The 21,786-nt window shown below is 41.8% G+C and overlaps 1 protein-coding gene across 2 annotated transcripts in view; it reads left to right on the top strand.

The window, feature by feature from the left end:
• The window catches only part of LOC117527401 (next to BRCA1 gene 1 protein-like), a 60,621-nt gene that overhangs the window by 2,949 nt on the left and 35,886 nt on the right, over nucleotides 1–21,786 (top strand). For both annotated transcript variants that reach the window (XM_034189729.1, XM_034189728.1), the window contains exons 2-11: nucleotides 2,389–2,451; nucleotides 3,640–3,658; nucleotides 3,740–3,762; nucleotides 8,383–8,571; nucleotides 9,154–9,231; nucleotides 20,162–20,409; nucleotides 20,482–20,607; nucleotides 20,732–20,938; nucleotides 21,025–21,184; nucleotides 21,609–21,692. In XM_034189729.1, coding sequence (XP_034045620.1) covers nucleotides 2,389–2,451; nucleotides 3,640–3,658; nucleotides 3,740–3,762; nucleotides 8,383–8,571; nucleotides 9,154–9,231; nucleotides 20,162–20,409; nucleotides 20,482–20,607; nucleotides 20,732–20,938; nucleotides 21,025–21,184; nucleotides 21,609–21,692 — 1,197 coding nt within the window. The remainder of the gene's footprint in view (nucleotides 1–2,388; nucleotides 2,452–3,639; nucleotides 3,659–3,739; nucleotides 3,763–8,382; nucleotides 8,572–9,153; nucleotides 9,232–20,161; nucleotides 20,410–20,481; nucleotides 20,608–20,731; nucleotides 20,939–21,024; nucleotides 21,185–21,608; nucleotides 21,693–21,786) is intronic.

Genomic DNA, 21,786 nt, shown 5'->3' with positions numbered 1-21,786 from the left:
GTGAGATACTATCAAATTATGTAGATCTTGGTAATACCTCAGTAATGGCACCCACCTCAATAGCAGGGTGTAGTGACTGGGTTAAGGCATGCTGGGATATGTTTAACCTAATGTCTTCTATTTTCTTCTTGAAGTAATCCAAGAAATCTTGTGCTGTAAAAGGAGAGCGACTTACAGGTGGTTGTCCATGAATACGTGTTGCCACCGTGTCAGACAAGAACTTTGAGTTATGCTTGTTTTTGTTGATCAAATCAGAGTAATAGGTCCGCTTTGTAGCCAGCAGTGCATGCTTATAGTCTAAGATAGCATCACACCACACAAGGTGGAATACTTCTAATTTTGAACTACACCATTTCCATTCTAGACCTCTAGTCTTGTGCTTGAGGTCACGCAAGTAATCACTGAACCAAGGTGACTGTGTTTTGAGGGGGCGTGGTTTTAATAAAGGTGGCGCCAACATGTCGAGTGTAGTTTTAAGCGCTGAGTTTAAACCATCCACAAGACTGCCTGCTTATTGGGCATTTTCCAAATGTGAAGCTAAGATATCAGGCAGTCAAGCTTCAGGTTCAGTTGTAGTTGAGGAGTTGATGCATCGCTGCAGTGATAAATAAGGTTGTTGTTCCACTAAACATGGCAGTGAAACTGTGTGCGTAAGTGAGTGATCAGAGACCACCAATGCAAGAAGCATGATGTCAATATTCATGACAGCAATACCACGTGAAGAGAACCAAATCCACGGTATTTCCACTAATGTGTGTCGAATCCTGAATACATTGCTGAAATCCTAATGCGTCCACAATTTCCATAAATGATTTGCAGAAGGGATCAGAAGGTATATTTATATGACCTTTAAAGACACCAATAATCAAAATGTTATCTGCACTAGTTGACAAGTTAGAGATGAATACACCAAATTCATCTAAGAATTCGGAGTATGGGCCAAGGGGCCTATATACAGTGACAAAATAATACGGCTGATTTTTATTTTTCTGACCTTGGCAATACGTAGCATCGTGGGCAGAGCGGAGAATCAGATGCTCAAACGAGTTATATTTGTGACTCCCAACAGCTAATAAGCTAAACCTAGATTTATAAATAAGAGCAACACTCCCGCCTTGCTTTGCATCACGAGGGATGTGACTAAGTATGTATGCTGGTGGGCAGGCCTTATTTAAGGGGAGGACAGCTGTAGGTTTGTCAGGTTTCACATAACCCAATGATATCTAAGTGATGATCCATAATTAGATCATTAATCAACAATGATTTTGAGGACAGTGATCATATGTTAATGAGACCCAGACTAAGGACCTCAGTGTGGTTGACAGTTGGACTGTTTGGATTTAGGGGTGATTCCAGAGTAGCATATATAAGATGCCTGGAAGTAGGTTTAGGTTTGAGACATTCCACACGGGTTGTAGGTAGCAGATATGAAATACGGGCCATCCTCAATTTCATCATCATCCATTGTAGTAATGGGTATTAAGTTTGCAAGGCATATCACTCTATGATTTTATGGACAGGTCTACGGAAACAGGCCATAGTCTCAACTTGATGAATTTCCCTCCCTGGCAGATAAACTGTACTATCACCATAGTGGATTTTCTGCACTAATTTCCCCGCTAAGGTAATGGATTCCACATCCACATTTGTCATAAGCCTTGCAGGGTCTCTAATCACCTGCTCTGTGGCCTGCTGTAAAATCCTAATGTTAACCTCCCTGTAGAGCTCTATGTATGTTCGCAGACAAGACGGCGGCACCTTCCCCAGTAGGGTGAAGGCCATTTGGCATCAGCAAGCCACAGTGGCCCCAAAACAAAGGCTAGTTATCAATAAAACTAAAGCCTTGCTGTCTTCAAAATTGCGCCAGTCACCTATTTAACGACGTCAGCCTGCTAAATGCCTCATCATTACTCCGGGAGGGGAGGGGACCAGAGACTATTAATCGATGCCGACACATCTTTCTGGCAAGGTCACAAGTTCTTAATGTCCATTTTTAAATGCAATGCTGAACAAAATTAGACATACGCCATCAGGTCAGTTTGGTCTTTGTGCAGGGTGAGGGTGAGTGCCCCCTTCCTCCTTTTTTTTTTTCTTTCCTTTTTGAGAAACCACCAGTGGGGTCAGGAAGACAGTGATTTGATTCATATGGGTATTAAATATAAATCCAGATTTTCTCAAAGTTAACTCTATTAAAATAAAATGTGTGGCTTATTCTACACATGTTTGAACTGGTTTTGTAAAACAGTTTTTAAAATGGGAAAATCCGCACATTATAGAATGTCCAGAATCTGGCATTACTTTTTGATAACTGATGTAAGTAGTTTACGTAGGAATGGATGAGTATTTCACCTTTAAATGCCGGATTGTTTTGTGCTTGTTGTTGTGTAGGTGAAGCGATCCTTTGGCCTCAGCAGCCTTCAGCTGACATATTTGGACGAGGAAAACGAGGAGGTGAGAATGAAGCATTTTACGGTTTTGAAGAATCTTTAAAAAAAAAAACTTTTATTCATTCTAATTACCGTATTTTCTGGACTGTAAGTTGCACCGGAGTATAAGTCGTACCAGCCACGTTATCCATTATAAAGAAAAATAAACCATAAATAAGTCGCAGTGGACTATAAGTCGCATGGACATACAGGTATGTTAACTTAACATGAAAAGTTCAGATGATAATATTGTGACGGCTACCGTTTTCGGATGCATATTTCACCATTCGCAACTTGTAATCTGCAGAGTATGATTTTCTTTTTGGTGGCATATTTTCGGGCCTTCTCCGTTGTCTTGTTAAGTTATCAGTAATGTTGAAATTTTTATTTTTCTATGGTAGTCAGAAGTCGCAGGAACAGTCACACAAGCCTTGAGTGCCCTCTCGTGAGCTGCATTTTACCTACGGATATGTTTGTATTTTGCGGACCACATTGTGAGCCGAACCATAACCCGCACCATCGCTGAACGGTTCTTTTCTAACATATTACCCGCTGTGGACCATAGTACACACCAGGTGTCAGCTGCCGATGTTCATGCAGCACCTACCTGCGCAGCTCATGACCTCCCTGTGGTGTCGATGCCAGCAACTTCCAAGTGCAGACGCTAATCTTCCACCGTCGCTCACCCAGTTCTCCCACGCAGCTCTCAGCGTCAACTTAAACACTCTGCTCACACTGATATCCAAGGGTTGAAGCTGTTTTGTTAGCCCTCCCGGAATAACAGCAAGCACCGTGTTCGTCTGCTTCACACGCTGTTTCACAATCATTGTCTGCGTGAGGTGAGGAATACGCATCCAATGTTCTATTCTCTGATTGGTTATCGTGACCAGGGTGACCTATAGGGCAGCCGCCATACTACAGTGCCCATGATGCATTGCATTTCCGTTCCCGGTGGCCATTTTAAAACATAGAGCGACTCTCTCACGTAAAATTGTTTTATTGCGGTAAATTGATTGATTGATTGAATTAATTAATTGAGAATCTACCAGTATATTTTTCATTTATAAGTTGCTCTGGAGCATAGGTCACACCCCCGGCCAAAACATGTAAAAAAGTGCGACTTATATTCTGAAAAATACGGTATTAAAAAATGAATTCATAAACCTGCAAAATGTTAGAATCTACATCAAGCTTTTCTTTCTCATCTGTCTAGGTGTCTGTTAACAGCCAGGGTAAGTAAACTTACACAGACCCCTCAGTCACTGGATGCGTCATCTGAACGTCACACTAAAGTCTTTCTGCTTCAATTTCAGCGGAATATGAGGAGGCTTTGAAGGTGAGTCCTTCTCATGTAGTTTTCTAACATTAACACAATTGGTTGTTATCTAATACATCCACACTGAGTTGTTTTGCTGCTAAATAAGTTTTAGAATTATTCTTAATGTCCAGTTTTAAAACTAATGATTGGGGCCATTGTATGAAAAAAAAAATTACTATAAAGAAGGAAGATAAAAATCATATGATGTGTATAATTCTAAATTTTATGAGAAAAGGACAAAATTATGACATGAAATAATATGATCTGTAACATTAAAAATAATATAAGAAAAAAAATACAAGAAGTATAAAGTATAGTTATAGGATAAATATAAGCAGAAAATAAGAAAATTTAGTTGTGTGGCTGTCCTAATGTTTGTAATTTGAAATAAGAATAACATCACAGTTTTTCTCACAAGACTCTGGGTCATAACAGTGAGGGAATAAATCAGGCAGAAAATTATTAAATCAGAATTGAATTTATTACCAAGTACGTTCTTACATACAAGGAATTTGAACTGCTGTCATTGGTGCATAAACAACAATAAAAGAAAATGCTTCTGTAAGACGTAAGAGGTGCATAAACAACAATAAAAAGAAAAGGAAAACTAATTCTGTAAGAAGTAAAGGAGACAAACAAATGGGAAAAGCTAAGTTTACTGTCAAATAGATATAGTGGAATGGGGCTGTGCAGGCATGCAGATGAACAGTACAGGGATGATCATTCTGTGTGGATGCTATGTGGGAGTGGGGAGGGATGCAGGATAAATGGGGGTCTCTGGCATTATTTCTAAGTATACGAGGTCTGTCAGAAAAGTATCGGACCTTTTTATTTTTTTTCAAAAACCATATGGATTTGAATCACGTGTGATTGTATCAGCCAAGCTTGAACCTTCGTGCGCATGTGTGAGTTTTTTCACGCCTGTCGGTCGCGTCATTCGCCTGTGAGCAGGCTTTGTGTGAGCAGTGGTCCACCCCTCTCGTCAGATTTTTATTGCGAATAAATGTCTGAATGATTTGGAGCTTTGCTGCATCAATTTTTTCCAGGAACTGTGAGAGGCCTCCAGGTAGACACATTCGGAAAATTCTGTTGGCTTTCAGGGACGATTTTATGGGGATTACACAGATTAAGGAGTGCTCCAGCCGGTTTAAAGACCGCCCACAGCTGCTGAGAGCGTGCCGCGCTCTGAGCGCTGATCGACCGGCTGACTCAACCAGATCATTTCCAGCGTGAAGGCTTTGTTGATCCGGGATGTCGTCTGGCTTCCACAAAAAAAGGCAGAAGGCGTGGACATTAGCACTTTTTCAGCACATTCCACTGTTACAGGAGTTTTTTTTCATGGAAAGAAAAGCGGACGGATGCGCCACCGTGCCGTTCATGGCGCGGGACAAAACCACCTCCGTGTTGGTCTCACAGGACAGCTTTGAGATGGCTTTCAGACGGCTGTCGGTGGCTTTTCAGTCGTGTGACTAACCGAGAAATTGTGGATGAGCCTGGACATGCCAGAACATGTCCTGTGAGGCTTCATCACGGCATTGCTTTGCGCCATGCGGCTCCACCGCGACGTGCGGAATTCCTCCGCTCCTCTTTCCATGACAAAAACTCCTGTAACAGTGGAATGTGCCATTCATTTCCAAACTGGAAGCTGTGTTTTATCCAGGACATCCTCAGACTAGCACAGGAATTGCGGAAGACGTGGACATCAGCACTTTTTTGGCACATTGAGACAGACGTGCGGAGGAATTCCGCGCGTCGCGGTGGAGCCGCATGGCGCAAAGCAACGCCGTGATGAAGCCTCACAGGACATGTTCTGGACATGTGCGCTCTCAGCAGCTGTGGGCGGTCTTTAAACCGGCTGGAGCACTCCTTCATTTGTGTAATCCCCATAAAATCGTCCCTGAAAGCCAACAGAATTTTCCGAATGGTGTCCACCTTGAGGTCTCACAGTTTCTGGAAAAAATTGATGCAGCAAAGCTCCAAATCGTTCAGACATTTATTTGCAATAAAAATCCGACGAGAGGGGTGGACCACTGCTCACACAAAGCCTGCTCACAGGCGAATGACGCAACCGACAGGCATGAAAATCTCACGCATGCGCATGAAGGTTCAAGCTTGGCAGATGCAAGCACACGTGATTCAAATCCATATGGTTTTTGAAAAAAATAAAAAGGTCCGATACTTTTCTGACAGACCTCGTAGCTGTGGATGGAAAGAAACTGTTTTAAGGCACCCTGATACTTGCACAACTTTGATCCGCACACTTGCACCCTCGTCTCAAACCCGTTGTAAACCGGTGTAAACTGTGCGCAGCTTCGTGCAAGTGCGCAAAGACCTGATCACAAGAAGAAATATAAACTATAACAGAAATCAGAGTGCAGACCTGCAGCACTGCACAAGAAGAAATGTAAACTAGAAGAGAAATCAGAGCGCACACAGTCTGCCTGCAGCTCCTCTGCACTCTCACCTCCTCAAGCTTCTCATCCCCTACTGCGCACAACTGATGCAGACAGCTCCTTTCACACCGGGCCTGCTTCCAGTTGCATATGCTGTGTATCTAATAATGCAGGAATGTCTACGTCAGTTGCGCACAGCAGGGGGGGAGCAGACTGGACAGCAGACTGCCTGGACATGCAGATGGAGTTGATACATTGGAAAAAGACTGAATACGTTATTTCTAGGAGTTAATGGACATTATTACTGATTTCTCTTATCTGTTTTTCCTGTGCTGTGCTGCAGGTGTGCGTTCTGATATGTGTTCTAGTTTTTCTTCTTGTGCAGTGCTGCAGGTGTGTGCTCTGATTTCTCTTCTAGTTTCTGTTTGTTCTTGTGCAGCGCTGCAGGTGTGCGCTCTGATTTCTGTTGTAGTTTATCATTCTTTCTGTGACCGTGGAGCTGCAGTCGGCGATCACGTGTGTGGACCGTCTGTGAGTGGACGTGGAGATGTCCTCCATGAGGAGTTATACTGGATGTGGACATGTCCTGTCGCTGGCGAATCATGAGAGAACTTGAGGACTTTTAATTGTTCACATGTGCTCTTTGAGCAGTATAGTTGCTGCATTGTGTTACGGTATAAAAAGTTTGACAACAATCCTGCATGATTTATAGCTCACCAACAGTGGAGCACAGCAGGAAGCAAAAATTGGCGTTGGGTAGCAATACAGTATCCTTAAGTACCATAATCTTATCTCAGTGTGTGTGAAAACTACTTCCTTTCGGCAACCAGTGCTCTACACTAAAAGTCACGGAAAAAAATTAAACCTTTTTTGTGAAAAAAATTAAACGTTAAATTTTTTGGCATTAAACATATTTAATTTTTTTGCGTCCGTTTCGTGTCGTCCTTTGCGTCATTATTATGTCACATGCTTAACATTGACTGTAAATTGAGAAGTCCAAGAAAACAGTTATCAGGTTACAAAACTAGTCACAGATTTAGTAGAGAGAAGACATTTTAAGAGGGGAAAAGTTGTTTTTCAAGAAAGTAGATAATGTTTTGAACAAAAGTTGTCATATGAAAAAAGTTATAATTTAGTCATTTCATGAAAATGGTATAATGAAAAAATAATTTGAATAAGTTGTAATATTCTTTTAAAAACACAAAGATAGCGTTCTGTGAGTAAAGTTATAAATTATAAGCACAGTGAAATTAAAAACAACAAAACTGATTTCTTAATTCTTGTGATTGTGTGATTTGTTTGAAGACTTTTAATAGACTCCAGGCGTTGCTATGGGGATGTGTATGTTCTTCGCCATTGAATACAGTTATAACTAGAAGCACTCAGAGAGTGCAAACCTCCGCCAAGGCCATGGGGTCACTAACGCCATAACATCTACACTCTGTGGAAACATTGAACCTAAAAAAGTCTTAACAATGATGTTTGCTCAGTAGTAAAAAAGTTTCATCTGCTGTGACTGGATAGCATGTATCCTTAGCGCTTGGCATCACAGTTTATTGCAACTTGCACATTTCCCAGAAGCTACTGTCATCTGAGCACTGATATTGATATTGCATGTGCTTAGAGACAAAATTCAATTTATTATTCAACTAAACTGCAAATATATGAATTTATTATGAAACACTTCTCTAAACAAGGCCATAGGGTCACTGACCCTAAAGAGATTCCCTCCTTGGCACAGTGATCTATTTATTTTTGTCTCTTTCTCTAAAATTGTATATAATAATCATTAGATTATTAATATATAAACAAAAATAAATTTAAGAAATATTGCAATTTGAAAACAAATGCACCCGAACGTGATGACAGCTGCAACTGCTTAATGCTAACTTTTAACATTGAAAATGCCATAGACATGCTAACGCGTTAGCATTGGGATCCGGATCGTGAGCCGGATCACCACTAAAATTTAATCACTTGTTCCTCTTGTCATTTCCAACCACTCCACAAAATTTCATCAAAATCCGTTCAAAACTTTTTGAGTTATCCTGCTGACAGACAGACAAACAAACAAACATGACCGAAAACATAACCTCCTTGGCGGAGGTAATAATGTGAAAATAATGAGTGCATTAAATGAAATGTTTGTCAGCTCGGCTGTTGCATTTTGAAATTCCAATGATATTTGTGTCATTTTGGTTCTGGGCAGCGAACGTTGGCACTAACTCAAAAACCTGTTTCCCAGAGTGCAGCGAGACAGGGGAACCGACTGCACATGAACGTGTATGAGACTCGAGGCCAACCGGCAAGAGTGGCTACCGCCAAGACCAGCAGCACCGAGCCAAAGAAGGGCTTCAGACCGCCCCAGCACTGCCCTGCCCTCGCCCAGGTGGTGAGCCGCAAAGTCCAGGCTGCAGTTCCAGAACAAGGCATGGTAAGACCACCAGAACGGGACGTGTTTGGATTGTTAGCTCATGACTCGAGGGGTGACATCAACAACGGCCCAGTTAGTTTTTCTGACTTCACTTTTTTTTATTTATGCTGTCACATTTTACAGTGATTAAGAATATCCATGTTTTGAATATGTTTCAATGTGATTGACACCATCATGTGGTGAGCGGGACCATTTAGTACTGTTGGGACAAGAAGATTCACATCTCACACACACACACACACACTCATCTTCAACCGCTTAACTAAGATTGGGTTTTGGGGTGCTGGAGCCTATCCCAGCAGTCATAGAGCGTGAGGCAGGGTACACCCTGGGCAGGACGCCAGTCTGTCACAGGGCAACATATGGACAAACGAGCAATCAGAGATTTCTGACATCCGCCAATCTGGATCCGGATCACCATGGCCTAAGATCTATCTGTGGTGAATCCATGCAGTAGTTTTGATGGAATCCTGCTAACAGACAGACGGACAGACAAATAAATAAACACCGATGATTTTATTACGTCCTTGATGGACCTTCGAGAAAAGGTGGTCATATGTCATTTCTTCTTCTCTTGACAAGGTGATCATGAAAGAAGTGAAGGGAACTAAAGAAGAAGACAAGACTCCTCCAGCCTGGTTCACGTCTTACATGGAGAAGGTAAGAATGAGCTAAAGATCACAACAGTGTTTCAGCAACACAAGTTAAGTCATGTCTAGGAGCATGCAGTGGAACCGCATCCATAACACCACAGAGCCACCTTAGGACCTGGATGGAAACCACCCAGACAGACAACTGATTCAACACAACTTACATTTAAGGAAAAAAGCTACATTTTAGTGAAGCTTAAAATTTTGAGAATGTTCATAATTTTAAAAAGTGAGAAACATACAGATTAGTTCCAAAGAGATGGACCTGGGCATTATTCTCTCGCCGAGTGGAACTTGAAAATGATCTCTGGCTGTGGATCCGTGAGGACGAGTGGCCCATTCCATGTCTGGCGAATGCAATTGCAATCGTGCGTGCATGATGCGTGTGTGGGGGCTTGTTTTTGTTGTGGACTAATTTGGAAATCGTTACATGGGGGTGAGTGGAGCGTTAATTTTTTTCATCTTTTGCTTTCTGTTCTTTTCAGTGGAGTAATTTACTTTAAGTGTGTGTGTGTCTGCGCGCGCACGCAAGAGCTGTTTTAACCCCCAATATAGACAGGCGTCTGGCTGAATTTGAACAATATATAATCAGTATTAAGCTTGTAGACTCGCTCAAATGTCATAAAACTGTCAATCTCTATAAGGAACTTTTTAAGAGAATTAATGTTGAATAATCCCTTTAAAAAAAAAAAAAAACTGACATGCGGGTTAAAACGGCTGTTACGCTGTGTTAACCCGCATGTCAGCTGTTTATTGCCGCTTAATGAATGTGGAATGTCTCAGTGACAACAAAGATATATATTTATTAGATTTTTCACAGTTATGTACAACACTTACTAGCGTTTTTAACAGGCTGTGTTTATGACTAATTGTCACAGATGCACAAAACCTTCTCACAGCTGCTCCTTTTATCGTGACTGCATCAAAATGAACAGTTGTCACTTAAAAATGAGTCATCATAACTAGGGCTGCAACACCGAATCGATAAAATCGATAAAATTCGATGACAACAGTCGTTGGCAACACATTGCGTCATCGATGCGTTGTGTCGAACGATTATGACGTCAGAAGCTGCTGGCTGCTACGAGCATTCTGACAGTTAGTGTGACTCGGGGGTGTTGACTCATTTAAACTAACATATTCATCCTGCTGTAACCAGGTTTCTGTAAGGCAGAATAAATCAATATGTTGATCAATTATTATATCATTTACTAACAGGGACTTAGAAGAGAGAGACCTAATGTTTAACAGACCACATTTAACTGTTTTAGTCTGTGGTGCAGTTGAAGGTGCTATATTATTTTTTCTTTTTGAATTTTTATGCTTAAATAGATTTTTGCTGGTTATTGGTGGTCTGGGAGCAGGCACCGTCTCTACGGGGATGGGGTAATGAGGGGATGGCAGGGGGAGAGAAGCTGCAGAGAGGTGTGTAAGACTACAACTCTGCTTCCTGGTCCCAACCCTGGATAGTCACGGTTTGGAGGATTTAAGAAAATTGGCCAGATTTCTAGAAATGAGAGCTGCTCCATCCAAAGTGGGATGGGTGCCGTCTCTCCTAACAAGACCAGGTTTTCCCCAGAAGCTTTGCCAATTATCTATGAAGCCCACCTCATTTTTTGGACACCACTCAGACAGCCAGCAATTCAAGGAGAACATGCGGCTAAACATGTCACTCCCGGTCCGGTTGGGGAGGGGCCCAGAGAAAACTACAGAGTCCGACATTGTTTTTGCAAAGTTACACACCGATTTAATGTTAATTTTAGTGACCTCCGATTGGCGTAACCGGGTGTCATTACTGCCGACGTGAATTACAATCTTACCAAATTTACGCTTAGCCTTAGCCAGCAGTTTCAAATTTCCTTCAATGTCGCCTGCTCTGGCCCCCAGAAGACAATTGACTATGGTTGCTGGTGTCGCTAACTTCACATTTCTCAAAACAGAGTCGCCAATAACCAGAGTTTGATCCTCGGTGGGTGTGTCGTCGAGTGGGGAAAAACGGTTAGAGATGTGAACGGGTTGGCGGTGTACACGGGGCTTCTGTTTAGGGCTACGCTTCCTCCTCACAGTCACCCAGTCGGCCTGCTTTCCCGGCTGCTCGGGATCTGCCAGGGGGGAACTAACGGCGGCTAAGCTACCTTGGTCCGCACCAACTACAGGGGCCTGGCTAGCTGTAGAATTTTCCACGGTGCGGAGCCGAGTCTCCAATTCGCCCAGCCTGGCCTCCAAAGCTACGAATAAGCTACACTTATTACAAGTACCATTACTGCTAAAGGAGGCCGAGGAATAACTAAACATTTTACACCCAGAGCAGAAAAGTGCGGGAGAGACAGGAGAAGCCGCCATGCTAAATCGGCTAAGAGCTAGTAGCTACGCTAAGCTAGCGGATTCCTAAAAACACGCAAAGTGAATAATGTGTAAATAATTTAGAGGTGATTCAGCAGAAGGAGTGCTTTAGTTAAGGCACGTAAAGATTACACTGGGAAACAAATCGTAATCTAGATAACTAGATCAATCTAACTGCGCAGATTAAACAGCTAACAGATACAGAAAAACACAGCTGTGCTCCGGAACAGGAAGTGATACAATACCGCAGTGAGAGCCAACCACCGGTAGAGGCAAGCAAGAGATATGAAGTCATATCTAGTCAGGCTCAGGCTGTCTGTGTGTCTCCCAGAGCAGTGAGGTGAGGGGCAGAGAGTGAGAGAAAAAGAAAAAGAACAGTCACAGCACCGACAGTTTTTTATTATTATTATTAATGTTGTCAAAGTCCTACCATCAACATTAACGCTTGTCTGATTGTCCGGGACAAGTGTAAAATCGGACAAGTAATAGCGCTAAATTGTTGTCCGACCGGACACGTGGCATTTTTTATTTATTATTATTTTTTTTTTTGTTTAAAACGTTCAAATTCTTCTCGCACCTTGCGAGAAAGCGTCTTCGGTTTTTCCTGCCACATTCCACGCAGCGGACAATCGGAAAACATGATAACACAGGGTTCTCCCCAGACAATGGAACAACGACGCCGCGCCACAGTGTTCTGACAGCGCCGTCACAGGTAGTTTGATAGTGCTATCAGGTAGTTTTTCTAAAATCCAGCCATTCTGTGCAGAACTGGCCGCTCCCCCTCCCCCGCAGACAGAGAGCCAAGCAGCGCTGCAGCGGAAAAAAACTCCTTCAAAGTCTTCACATAAAACGAGCTGCTTCTGCTTGTATAGCTCCAGAAATTAATTTATAGGCTTTATTTTACAGTTAAAAGCCTTGATGTTTCCAAAGTTTGCTCAAATACGGTATGAGAGTGAAGAGTTCCCTCACAGACAGACAGACAGACAGAGATGTGGGATGAGTCACGTGTGTCATTGTGAAATGACCACATAGTTTACAAGTTATACAGAGAATGTTGCACATATAATGACTCAGGCTACAGATTTTGATTTAGGTTTTATGGTTAACTGGTTATGCTAATTGCTCATTTGCAGCAATAAAAATACCTCTTTTTTTCACCATATATTTTATAACATTTATATGTTTCAATGTTGTTTTATGGCAACTCAGCACTTTGATAAAGCAATGCCATTTGAAATAATTATTTTTGTTCTTTATTATAAACTGTTTTATTCTTTATTATTTTATATTTCAACAGCCAAGGGACATTTGACAATTTGTTGATTTTCAAGTATTTTAAGTTTTCAAATAATGTTCTGTTGTTAAAGTGATGGAAGGAGAGAAAAATTGTTTCCCTGGCACATTTTTATAAAATTCCCCGCTAATCCAATTAATCGATTAATCGTGTCGAAACCCCATCAGATTAATCGATTACCCAAATAATCATTTGTTGCAGCCCTAATCATAACACAACATCACACTTCTGTAAACTTTGGAATGAATCTGTGCCTCAGCTCATTGAAGCGCACACTGGGATGCTTCTAGTAACGATGTCACCTGTTGGAAACACCCAAGTACTCACAAGTACTTTGTTTTCGGACATCTCCATAGTTGTTTGCTGCAAATGCAGTATACTGCATATACTGCAACCGGTCACGGAAGTGCACAAAGTAATCCCGGTGGATTATCGGATGGTCACTAACAACCTAAATCTAAATTGTTATGATTTCAGTGCGACATGTCCTTTAAGTAAGGCATTATGGTTTTTTTCCAAGTTGTGAGTAATGTGTAATATATTATATTGGCCTACTTTTTTTTTTTTTTTTAGGAACGACCCCAACACTGCACAACACAAGCTGAGTTCTTCCTGCATAAATCCACTGTTCACTTCTCTATGTTGCTGTGAGTCAGCAATCTGTTCATCTGACACATTCTTTTGTCCAAAGTTCTTCAAATAACATCCTATATGCTGTCCATCACACATTTGTCTATCTTCAAAGTCAAAGTGTCTTTATTTGTCTCCCTAAGGAGAAATTTGCCTTGGACAGAGGGGTCTGCTAAACAACACATCCGACACATAACCACCCATGCATCAAAAACAACCACTTAATCGATCAAAATTAAAATACAAATACATTAATCAGTAAAAACCATATTAACATTTTAGTGCAAATTCCGCAACACATGACCTTATACTATCTTCCCTGGGCTATCTGCTCATTTATGAGCTTCACTGACAATGGAATAAACAAATGTTTATATCGGTTATATTTACAAAGAGGAACCCTGTACCTCCTTCTTGAGTTTAGTAAAATATATTCAAAGTGCAGTACATGAGAAGCATCTGATAAGATATTGTCTGACAATGGCCTGTTGAAACAACTCTTGGGGAGTTGCATGTACCACCATACCAATGATTTTGCCAGCTATTTTAATCAGATTTAGTATTTAAGTTTTTGATTTAACCGTTAAATTACCAAACCAGCTGGTAATACCGTACTGTAACAGACTCAGTTGCTCTGTAGAAAATCAACGTAATATTCCTACATACACCGTACATTCGGAGTTGGCGGAGAAAATGCATGTGCTGATGGATTCGGGCATAAATGATTGACACTTGTGTGTGCCAGCTTAAGTTGTTGTCGATGTAAACCCCCAGATATTTATATGAATCCACCTGCTCAGTGTTATGTCCATGTATGGCTACAAAACTATGGTCCCCAAATAGACCTGGGTCCCCAACATCTCCACTGTTTTATTAGTATTAATCTGCAGTTGGTGGGCCTCACACCAGTTCACAAACCTGCCCACTCCAGATTTGTGACTACTTAAATTGGTATTATTGTTTAGCAGACGAAGTATTACAGTTTCGTCTGAAAATTTTATAACATGCTGGTTTGGCTGAAAGCTGACACAGTCATTGGTATACAATGTAAATAGAAATGGTGAACTAACACAGCCCTGTGGGACTCCAGTGCTGCTTAATGCAATATTTAAACTTCACCTGCTGTGACCTGTTTGACAGGAAAGAGTGATACCATTTAATTAAGAAAGGGTTCACGTTCAGCTGAGTCAGTTTTTGAAGAAGGATATGTGACCGGATACAGTTAAAAGCAGAACTGAAATCAATTAAAACTAATTTGGCATATGCATAGGAACTCTCAAGATGCTTTAAAACCAAGTTCATTATAGTTAAGATGGCATCATTTGTGCTCTGATCCTTTTGTACGCAAACTGATACTGATCCAAGTGTGGCTCTACCTCTGTACTAAGCTCCTGAATTAACAGTTTCTCCAATGCTTTCATTATGTTAGAGGTTAGAGCCACCAGCCAAAAATCATTGTTCATGATTTCTTGGGGACTGGAATAATAACTGATCTCCTCCAAAGCTCAGGTACCGAATAAGTGTCAATAGAGAGCTGGAAGAGTTGATGCAAGCCGGAGTGAGCGCCTCTGCAAATGTTTTTAAAATAAAGGCAGACATATTGTCTGGCCCTGTCGCTTTGTTAGCATGCATTGTTTTAAAAACTCAAGTGACTGATTGTGAGTTAATTAAAATTCTGTCTATTTCTATTTCTGTCCTCTTAAAATTTCCCTGCACTCTTCCTGGTTATCACTCTCAAAATGCAGATAAGAATCATTTAGCTCATTGGCTTTTGCATTTTCATCGCTGGCAATTACAGGTTTCCTTTTTGTGTTTGTCATGCCACGAATGGAATCCCACAGTCTCTTGTTGTTCACCTTGGAGAGGTCCTGTTCTGCACGTTCCGTATGTTGCAGTCGAACATCTCTCATCCTCTGATTCATGTCTTTTTGTGTGACCCTGACCCCTGCAGGGCCCTTTGATTTAAAAGCTGCTTTTTTAATACATTCCCATATTTCCTGTGTGATATACAATTTATTATTTGGGTATGTCATCATGATTTTGGGGGGGAATGATTGAGTCAACACAGAAGGAGACCTAACTAGTAATTACTTCTGTGGCAGTGTTGCTGTCTGCATCTTGGAAAAAAATGTCCCAATCTGTACACAAGAAACATCCTTTCAGCTCCCCTGTCTTGTCAGCAGACCACATTTTGACAAAGTGGACCTCAGGTTTACTGGATTTAAATGCTGATCGATAGGTGGGGAGAAGCTGGACTACATTATGATCCAAATTGCCAAGGAGGGGTCTGGCTCTGGCTCTATAGGCATTGTTACTTCTTTTGAGTTTTATCAAGGCTCAACATCATTCTTGGTTTTGAACAGACATTTATTTTGGCCAACATGCCTTCACATGCCCCAATATGCCTCCATAATGCCGTCAAAACTAAGACAGAGAAATATAAAAAAACATAAATTAGCTCACAAAATACGGAGAACTTACACAAAATAAAATAGAAATTCACGTAAGCAGATGAATAAAGCAGTACAACAGAAACCAACAAAAAATTACCTCATTGGCCGCATTTACTCAAAAATAATAAAGGTGATTTCTCACAGCTTCCTCTCAACGCAAGACACCTCTTCTCCTTGTGTGGCTTCTCATGTGCACAAAACTTAAGTTCCCCTTCCTCTTTAGGTGTTTTTATCCAAATTAATAAACTATATTTACATGAATTTACTTTAAATTATTCCTTATTTATTGTTGAACCTTTTAAAATGAAACAGTACTATGTATTTATTGTCTCTTTACAAGAGTATTAAAAATAATAATTAAATATATGGCAGTTGCCTTTGACGGCAACCACAGGCATCCGTTATGTTCCCATAGCACTTATCAAGGGTCTTATTATTCCTGGTTCTACACTGAACATATTGATAGAAACCAGGCAGGGATTTGTTCAGACTGCAGTGATTTAAATCGCTGAGAATAAACATGGGACTATCCGGTTTGTTTTGAAAATGAGAGCGGACACAGTATGAAATCTAGCTAGCTGCTCTGGTGGCATTTCCACTTGGTGGAACATAAACTACACACACATATTTGTGAATTCTCGAGAAAGGTATAAGGTCATAAGGTTACACACAAGGTTGCTGTTTCTACACCAGCTGTCTTTAACATATAAACAAACTCCACTCCCCGTGTTTTATCAGAGTTTTCGTTCCTATCCAGGCAGTTGTGTGTAAAGCCATCCACTTGTATGAAGCTGTCCAGTACATCGTTGCCAAACCATGTTTCTGTAAAAGCCATTAATCCAGACTCACGGAACTTGTAACATGCTCCAGCTTGTAAGCACAACTCATCTACCGGTAGTTTGTTTTTAAGTGAGCGTGGATTGCAGAGCAGGATGGGCAGCAGCGGTAGCTTGTTGGCCACCTTGACATGTTGCCCCAGGCTGCCTCTCTTCCCTCGCTTCCTGAATCTCCTGCCCTGCTGTTTTGAAACACAAGGTTCGGTCAGATCGGCACACAGAAATGATCACACAGACTGCATTTTGCTAGAATAAAAAGGCGTATATTTATTCCCCACAAAAGCAGTTACATCAAACACAAGTGGTTGCAGCGCATTTTTCTCTCTTACCGTGACGCCTTTAAGGTGGAGAGCCAACACCTTCAGCAGAGTGTGCCTGTCAACCGGCTGGGCGTTCGTACGTTAACCCGCAGCAGACTCTGTTGAAGCATGGTTCTACTCCCTCTTTTCTAGTGTGTCCGCGAAGGGAGGGTGAGTGGCCAACTCAACCTCCCTGGCGCACACAATTTCTTTAATCAACAGGCATCTGAAAGTTATTTTCTCTATTACAAAGACATAATAAAAGCAGTTCTTCACTCCCAGTTCAGAATGATCCCAGCATGCTTCACTCCCAGTTCAGAATGATCCCAGCATGCTTCACTCCCAGTCGTTAGTGGCTACAAAAACAAAGTTGTGCTATCAGTGTAATAATAACAAGTACATCCAGCTCTTCGCTCCCAGTTCAGACTGACCCCAGAGTGCTAAAACAAAATTGAATAACAAGTACATTCTCAGGGTTACGTTAAGACAGGTGCAAAACAGCACAATAACATTTTTATTATACACCTGCCGACGGCACAGTCGGTATTGTCGTACCAACTCCCTCTGAACCTCATCCAGCAGGCCTAGCGGTAGAAGAGTTCCATGGTCTTGTAAACCCAGCACTTCAGTCTGGCTATACACTATCCCCCCAGTGCTAACAGTCCCATCAACAAAGCAGTGGGCTATCTGGATAAATAGCACTACTCCCGCTCAGCCTCCACACACAGTCAAAAACACAAGCCACACTCACTTGATGAACTGCACATTTAGTCCATTGTTGACAAGCAGTAGACAAGATGGAAAAAATGAACATTAACACCCTCCATACAGATCAAAATTTTGCAGCAGAAACCTTCCTCCATGTCACCAGCAGAGGAGTGCCATCTTGCTTATTTGGGGAATTTAAAAGTCCTTAAGTAATGGCACAGGCTGTGGTGTGCAGATGTGCTCTTAGGGTTTTCACTAGAGGTTTTGGCCACTGAGTCCTGGGACACACTATGTATTGAAAATGTGAGTTTCAAGGCCTAGCACTGAGTCCCAGCAGCCGAGGCAGGAAAGCCACCTCGCACGAATGTCAGATTCATCCATAGAGCTACTAAATTCAGGAGCTATTGAAGTGTGTTGCAATGGGCTAAAAAAGGTGGTGTGACAAATGATGTCATGAAAGCAAAGTGTGTCTAAGTTTATGTAGGTTTTATATTTGAAAAAGGCAACGTGAACAGAAGTAAATCCACACAGCGCTGTTGGGGTGCAGGTCTTTTGAAATGAAACAGGTGTTGGGTCTAGTTATTCTTTTTGCATGTTCGGAATTGGCTGGAAATGTGTTAAAGTGAAGTAGAATAAAATAATTCAAGATTTTTAATTTTTTTTTTTTTTTATCATAAGAACCACAACTTGAGCCAATTTAATTGAAGTGTGATGCACACTTCATATTTCATTATTTTGTTATATTTCACGGCATTTGTTATATATTAGTCATAAATAATGTTAAAACACATTAATATTAGATGGATGTAGCATTTGCTGTGATGTTCAAAAATCTATACACAGTGTTTTTAATCAGAGCTGCATCAGACACTGTAACACTGTGAGACGGAGTGTAAATGTAAACTTTTTTTTTCATTAAATGTTTGCCATTTGGGTCGAATTAATTTACTCTGCAGCACGTTTATTATTTATTCATTTTTTGAGATGCATGACGTTTGATGTAATGAGTGCCGTTGTCTTCTTAAATGTGCAGTCTTTAAATACAGATGTGGTTCAGTACGTGTTGGCTTTTAGGTTCCTACAAATCCTAAAAATCAGAGTTAACCAATTCCATTTATTCATTCAAACTTTCTGGATAAAGGGGTCCCGGTGGGGTGCAGGCTGGTGTCCATTTTATTGGCCTTAAGATCTGTGCTCAAACACACATTGGGCAAGAAATAAAGACTTCTAAAATGAAAACACTGTTTTTGTAACCTCATAACACCTATGGAGTGATTTACAAGACATTTCATGAATGTCAGCGTTACGCATCGCATCAATGTAAATTCCGGTCTCTTCAAAAGCTCATGCATGCGCAAATACACGTCCTCCTGTAGACGGCACTAAAAAGAAAAGAAAATATTCGTTATGGAATTCTCCCCAGATAAATATGTTCTCTTGATTAAAATGGGCTGTAATTTTGCAAGATATTTCAAAAATAAACCAACATTATAATACTGGGATTTCAAGAGAAACTAAATTTTCAGTTTAGTGAAATTTGGGTGGCACTCTAGCTTTAATTGCCATATTGTTCATTCAAAAGGCACACGGTGTAAACGAGCACAGCTAATGAGATAATTAATTGCACTATAAGAGCACACAATGCAAGTAAACTGCTTCAAGCCACTGAACAGACGGTCATGTGTGAGGTGAACTTACAATGTAATTTAAACTTCTTTTTTAGTGCATTCATGAAATAAACTCACCATTAATTTTTTTTCTTGTTAAGAGTTGTCCTTGTACTTTAAAATAAGTCCGAAAAGTTTCTTTGAAATAAAATAAAAAATAAGTCCATCTTCATTCAAAAGTGTGGTATTCCAGTAAAAAACAGGTATTTCTTCAGAACAAATAACTTTTTCTTTCTTTCTTTTACAATCTTATTCTGGTGGTTCCTGTTATTCGATGTCCCCTTTCTGAAAATAGGCATCTTGGGACAGATTTGGCACCTCACTGTAACTTTGGGTGAGAAGCAGTGCTGAGCTTGTGCCGTGGCTGGGGGAGCAGTCACCCTTTTGTCTCTCTCACCAGCTGAAGGTGTAGACCGGCAGGCCCACTTCGCGGGTGGTTTCGCCCTCTGGGTGGGCATGGGCGTCTTTCCATGGATCTTCCCAGCTATGGACTCACTGGGTACCCATTTATTCCTAGACACCCCTCTTGGTGTTACCCTGCAAATGGTCACATTAATAGGCAGAAGGGCCTAATGAAGTGTTCCTGAGAATCTGTTCTTGGCTGTTGTTGTATAATTGGACTGTTTTTTTTCTTCCCCATTTCGTGTCTTGTCTGATCCACTCTCTGTTTACCTCACCCCCCTTCTCATGTGTTGATCTCTGATGTCCAGTTTAAGGACCAGGTGGTGCGCGAGGCAGTGGAAAAGATCTGCCGGGAGTTTTCTGGACAGTGCTGCATCCACAAGCCCCTGAGTGGAGGTGTAGCAGGGGGAGGAGCCAGGAGCGAAGCAGGAGGAGGAGCAGAGACCCAGCAAGTTCCTGAGGTGTCCTCCTCCACCCTGCCTGGTGCTCCATCCTCCTCCACTCCTCCCTGCTCCTCCTGTAGGGGGCAGACCACTGGAGGAGGGTACCAGTGCAGGTATGAATACGAATGATTTTGTATGCGAGTGCTGTCAGACTGATGCTTCATGGTTCTGCTTCCTGTGTCCAGCGTTTGTACCTCGTGCACTCTGTGTGAACCGTGCAGTTTCTCTCACGATCCCAGTCACAACCTGGTCAGAGCGAGGACTCCTCTGTCCATCCCGGAGCATGGATCACCTGCTCCAGACCACAGCAGGTACCACTGAAAACCGTTTTTTGGACAGGACTGTGTAATTTGATGTTATAATGATGTTCATCTGGTACATTTCCAAAGTTTTCCTTTCCAGTCTGTGGTACTCTGTCTTTATCGACCCCTGCAGGTTCTACAGGCGAGGCGATCGAAGTTTCCGGAAAGCAGAGAAGCAACGGCTCAAAGCAGAAAAACGGCTGCTGAAGGCCGAAGTCAAGGAGATCCGAAAACAGCTGAGGATGGAGAGGCGGGGCCTACAGTGGAACTCCACCCACAGAGATGGGAGCTCCTCCCCTGTCCTCCTGCAGCCTCGGGCCACTCAGCACAACAGTCCTGAGTAGGTTACTGGAAGAAGGATCAGAGAAAACAAACATTTTTGAAATCCAAATAATGAATGAATGAAAGTTCTCCCCTTTAACCCAGGCGTCCAAAACGTCCCTGTCCACTGGTGGTCCCAGCTATGACAGCTGCATTTCTGGACGAGAACCTTCCTGATGGAACCCGACTTCGTCCTGGAACAAAGTTTATCAAGTACTGGAAGATGAGAAACACTGGAACAAAGAGCTGGGGCGCTGACACAAAGGTAAAGGTGATGTCACCCAGCTTCTCCTCAAAATGAGGATTATAGACACAGTCATTGAGTAAATGGTCAGTACCACCCCACCACCACCACACACACACACACAGACACACACAAACGTTTCTCCTCAGGCATACTCAAAAAAATAATGCAACTTGTTGAAATGGGCTTGTTTGACCTGGAATAGAAACTGTTGCAATTTGGGGGCAAATCTTGTAAGAAGGGGCGGGGCCAGGAAAATGACAGCCTGGTGTCCATCCTAGGGGCTGGGCCAGGGAAAAATATTTGTTCATCCTTGGGGTGCATGGATGGATATGCAGGCATAGGCATAACTGGTACTCGTGTGCTAAAACGACAACAGTTTATGTGTACTATTACATCTGTGGTTTCCTGTATTGTGTATGATGCCGACATGTTGCCTTTGTAGCTGAAGTTCATGTGGGGGAACCTAGCGGTGGGATCTGGAGACCGGTGGAAGGAAGTGTCCATCCCCTTTCTGCAGCCCGGACAGGTCAGACCTCATTACCTGATTGTCTCATATTGTCTGTAGATGTGATATTAATACAAGAACATGCAGTTGTCATGCGGTATGCATTTTCAGAGGC

The sequence above is a fragment of the Thalassophryne amazonica genome, chromosome 16, assembly GCF_902500255.1.
Source record: "Thalassophryne amazonica chromosome 16, fThaAma1.1, whole genome shotgun sequence".
In the NCBI taxonomy this organism is placed as follows: domain Eukaryota; kingdom Metazoa; phylum Chordata; class Actinopteri; order Batrachoidiformes; family Batrachoididae; genus Thalassophryne; species Thalassophryne amazonica.
This window is presented reverse-complemented; position numbering and strand designations above follow the sequence as displayed.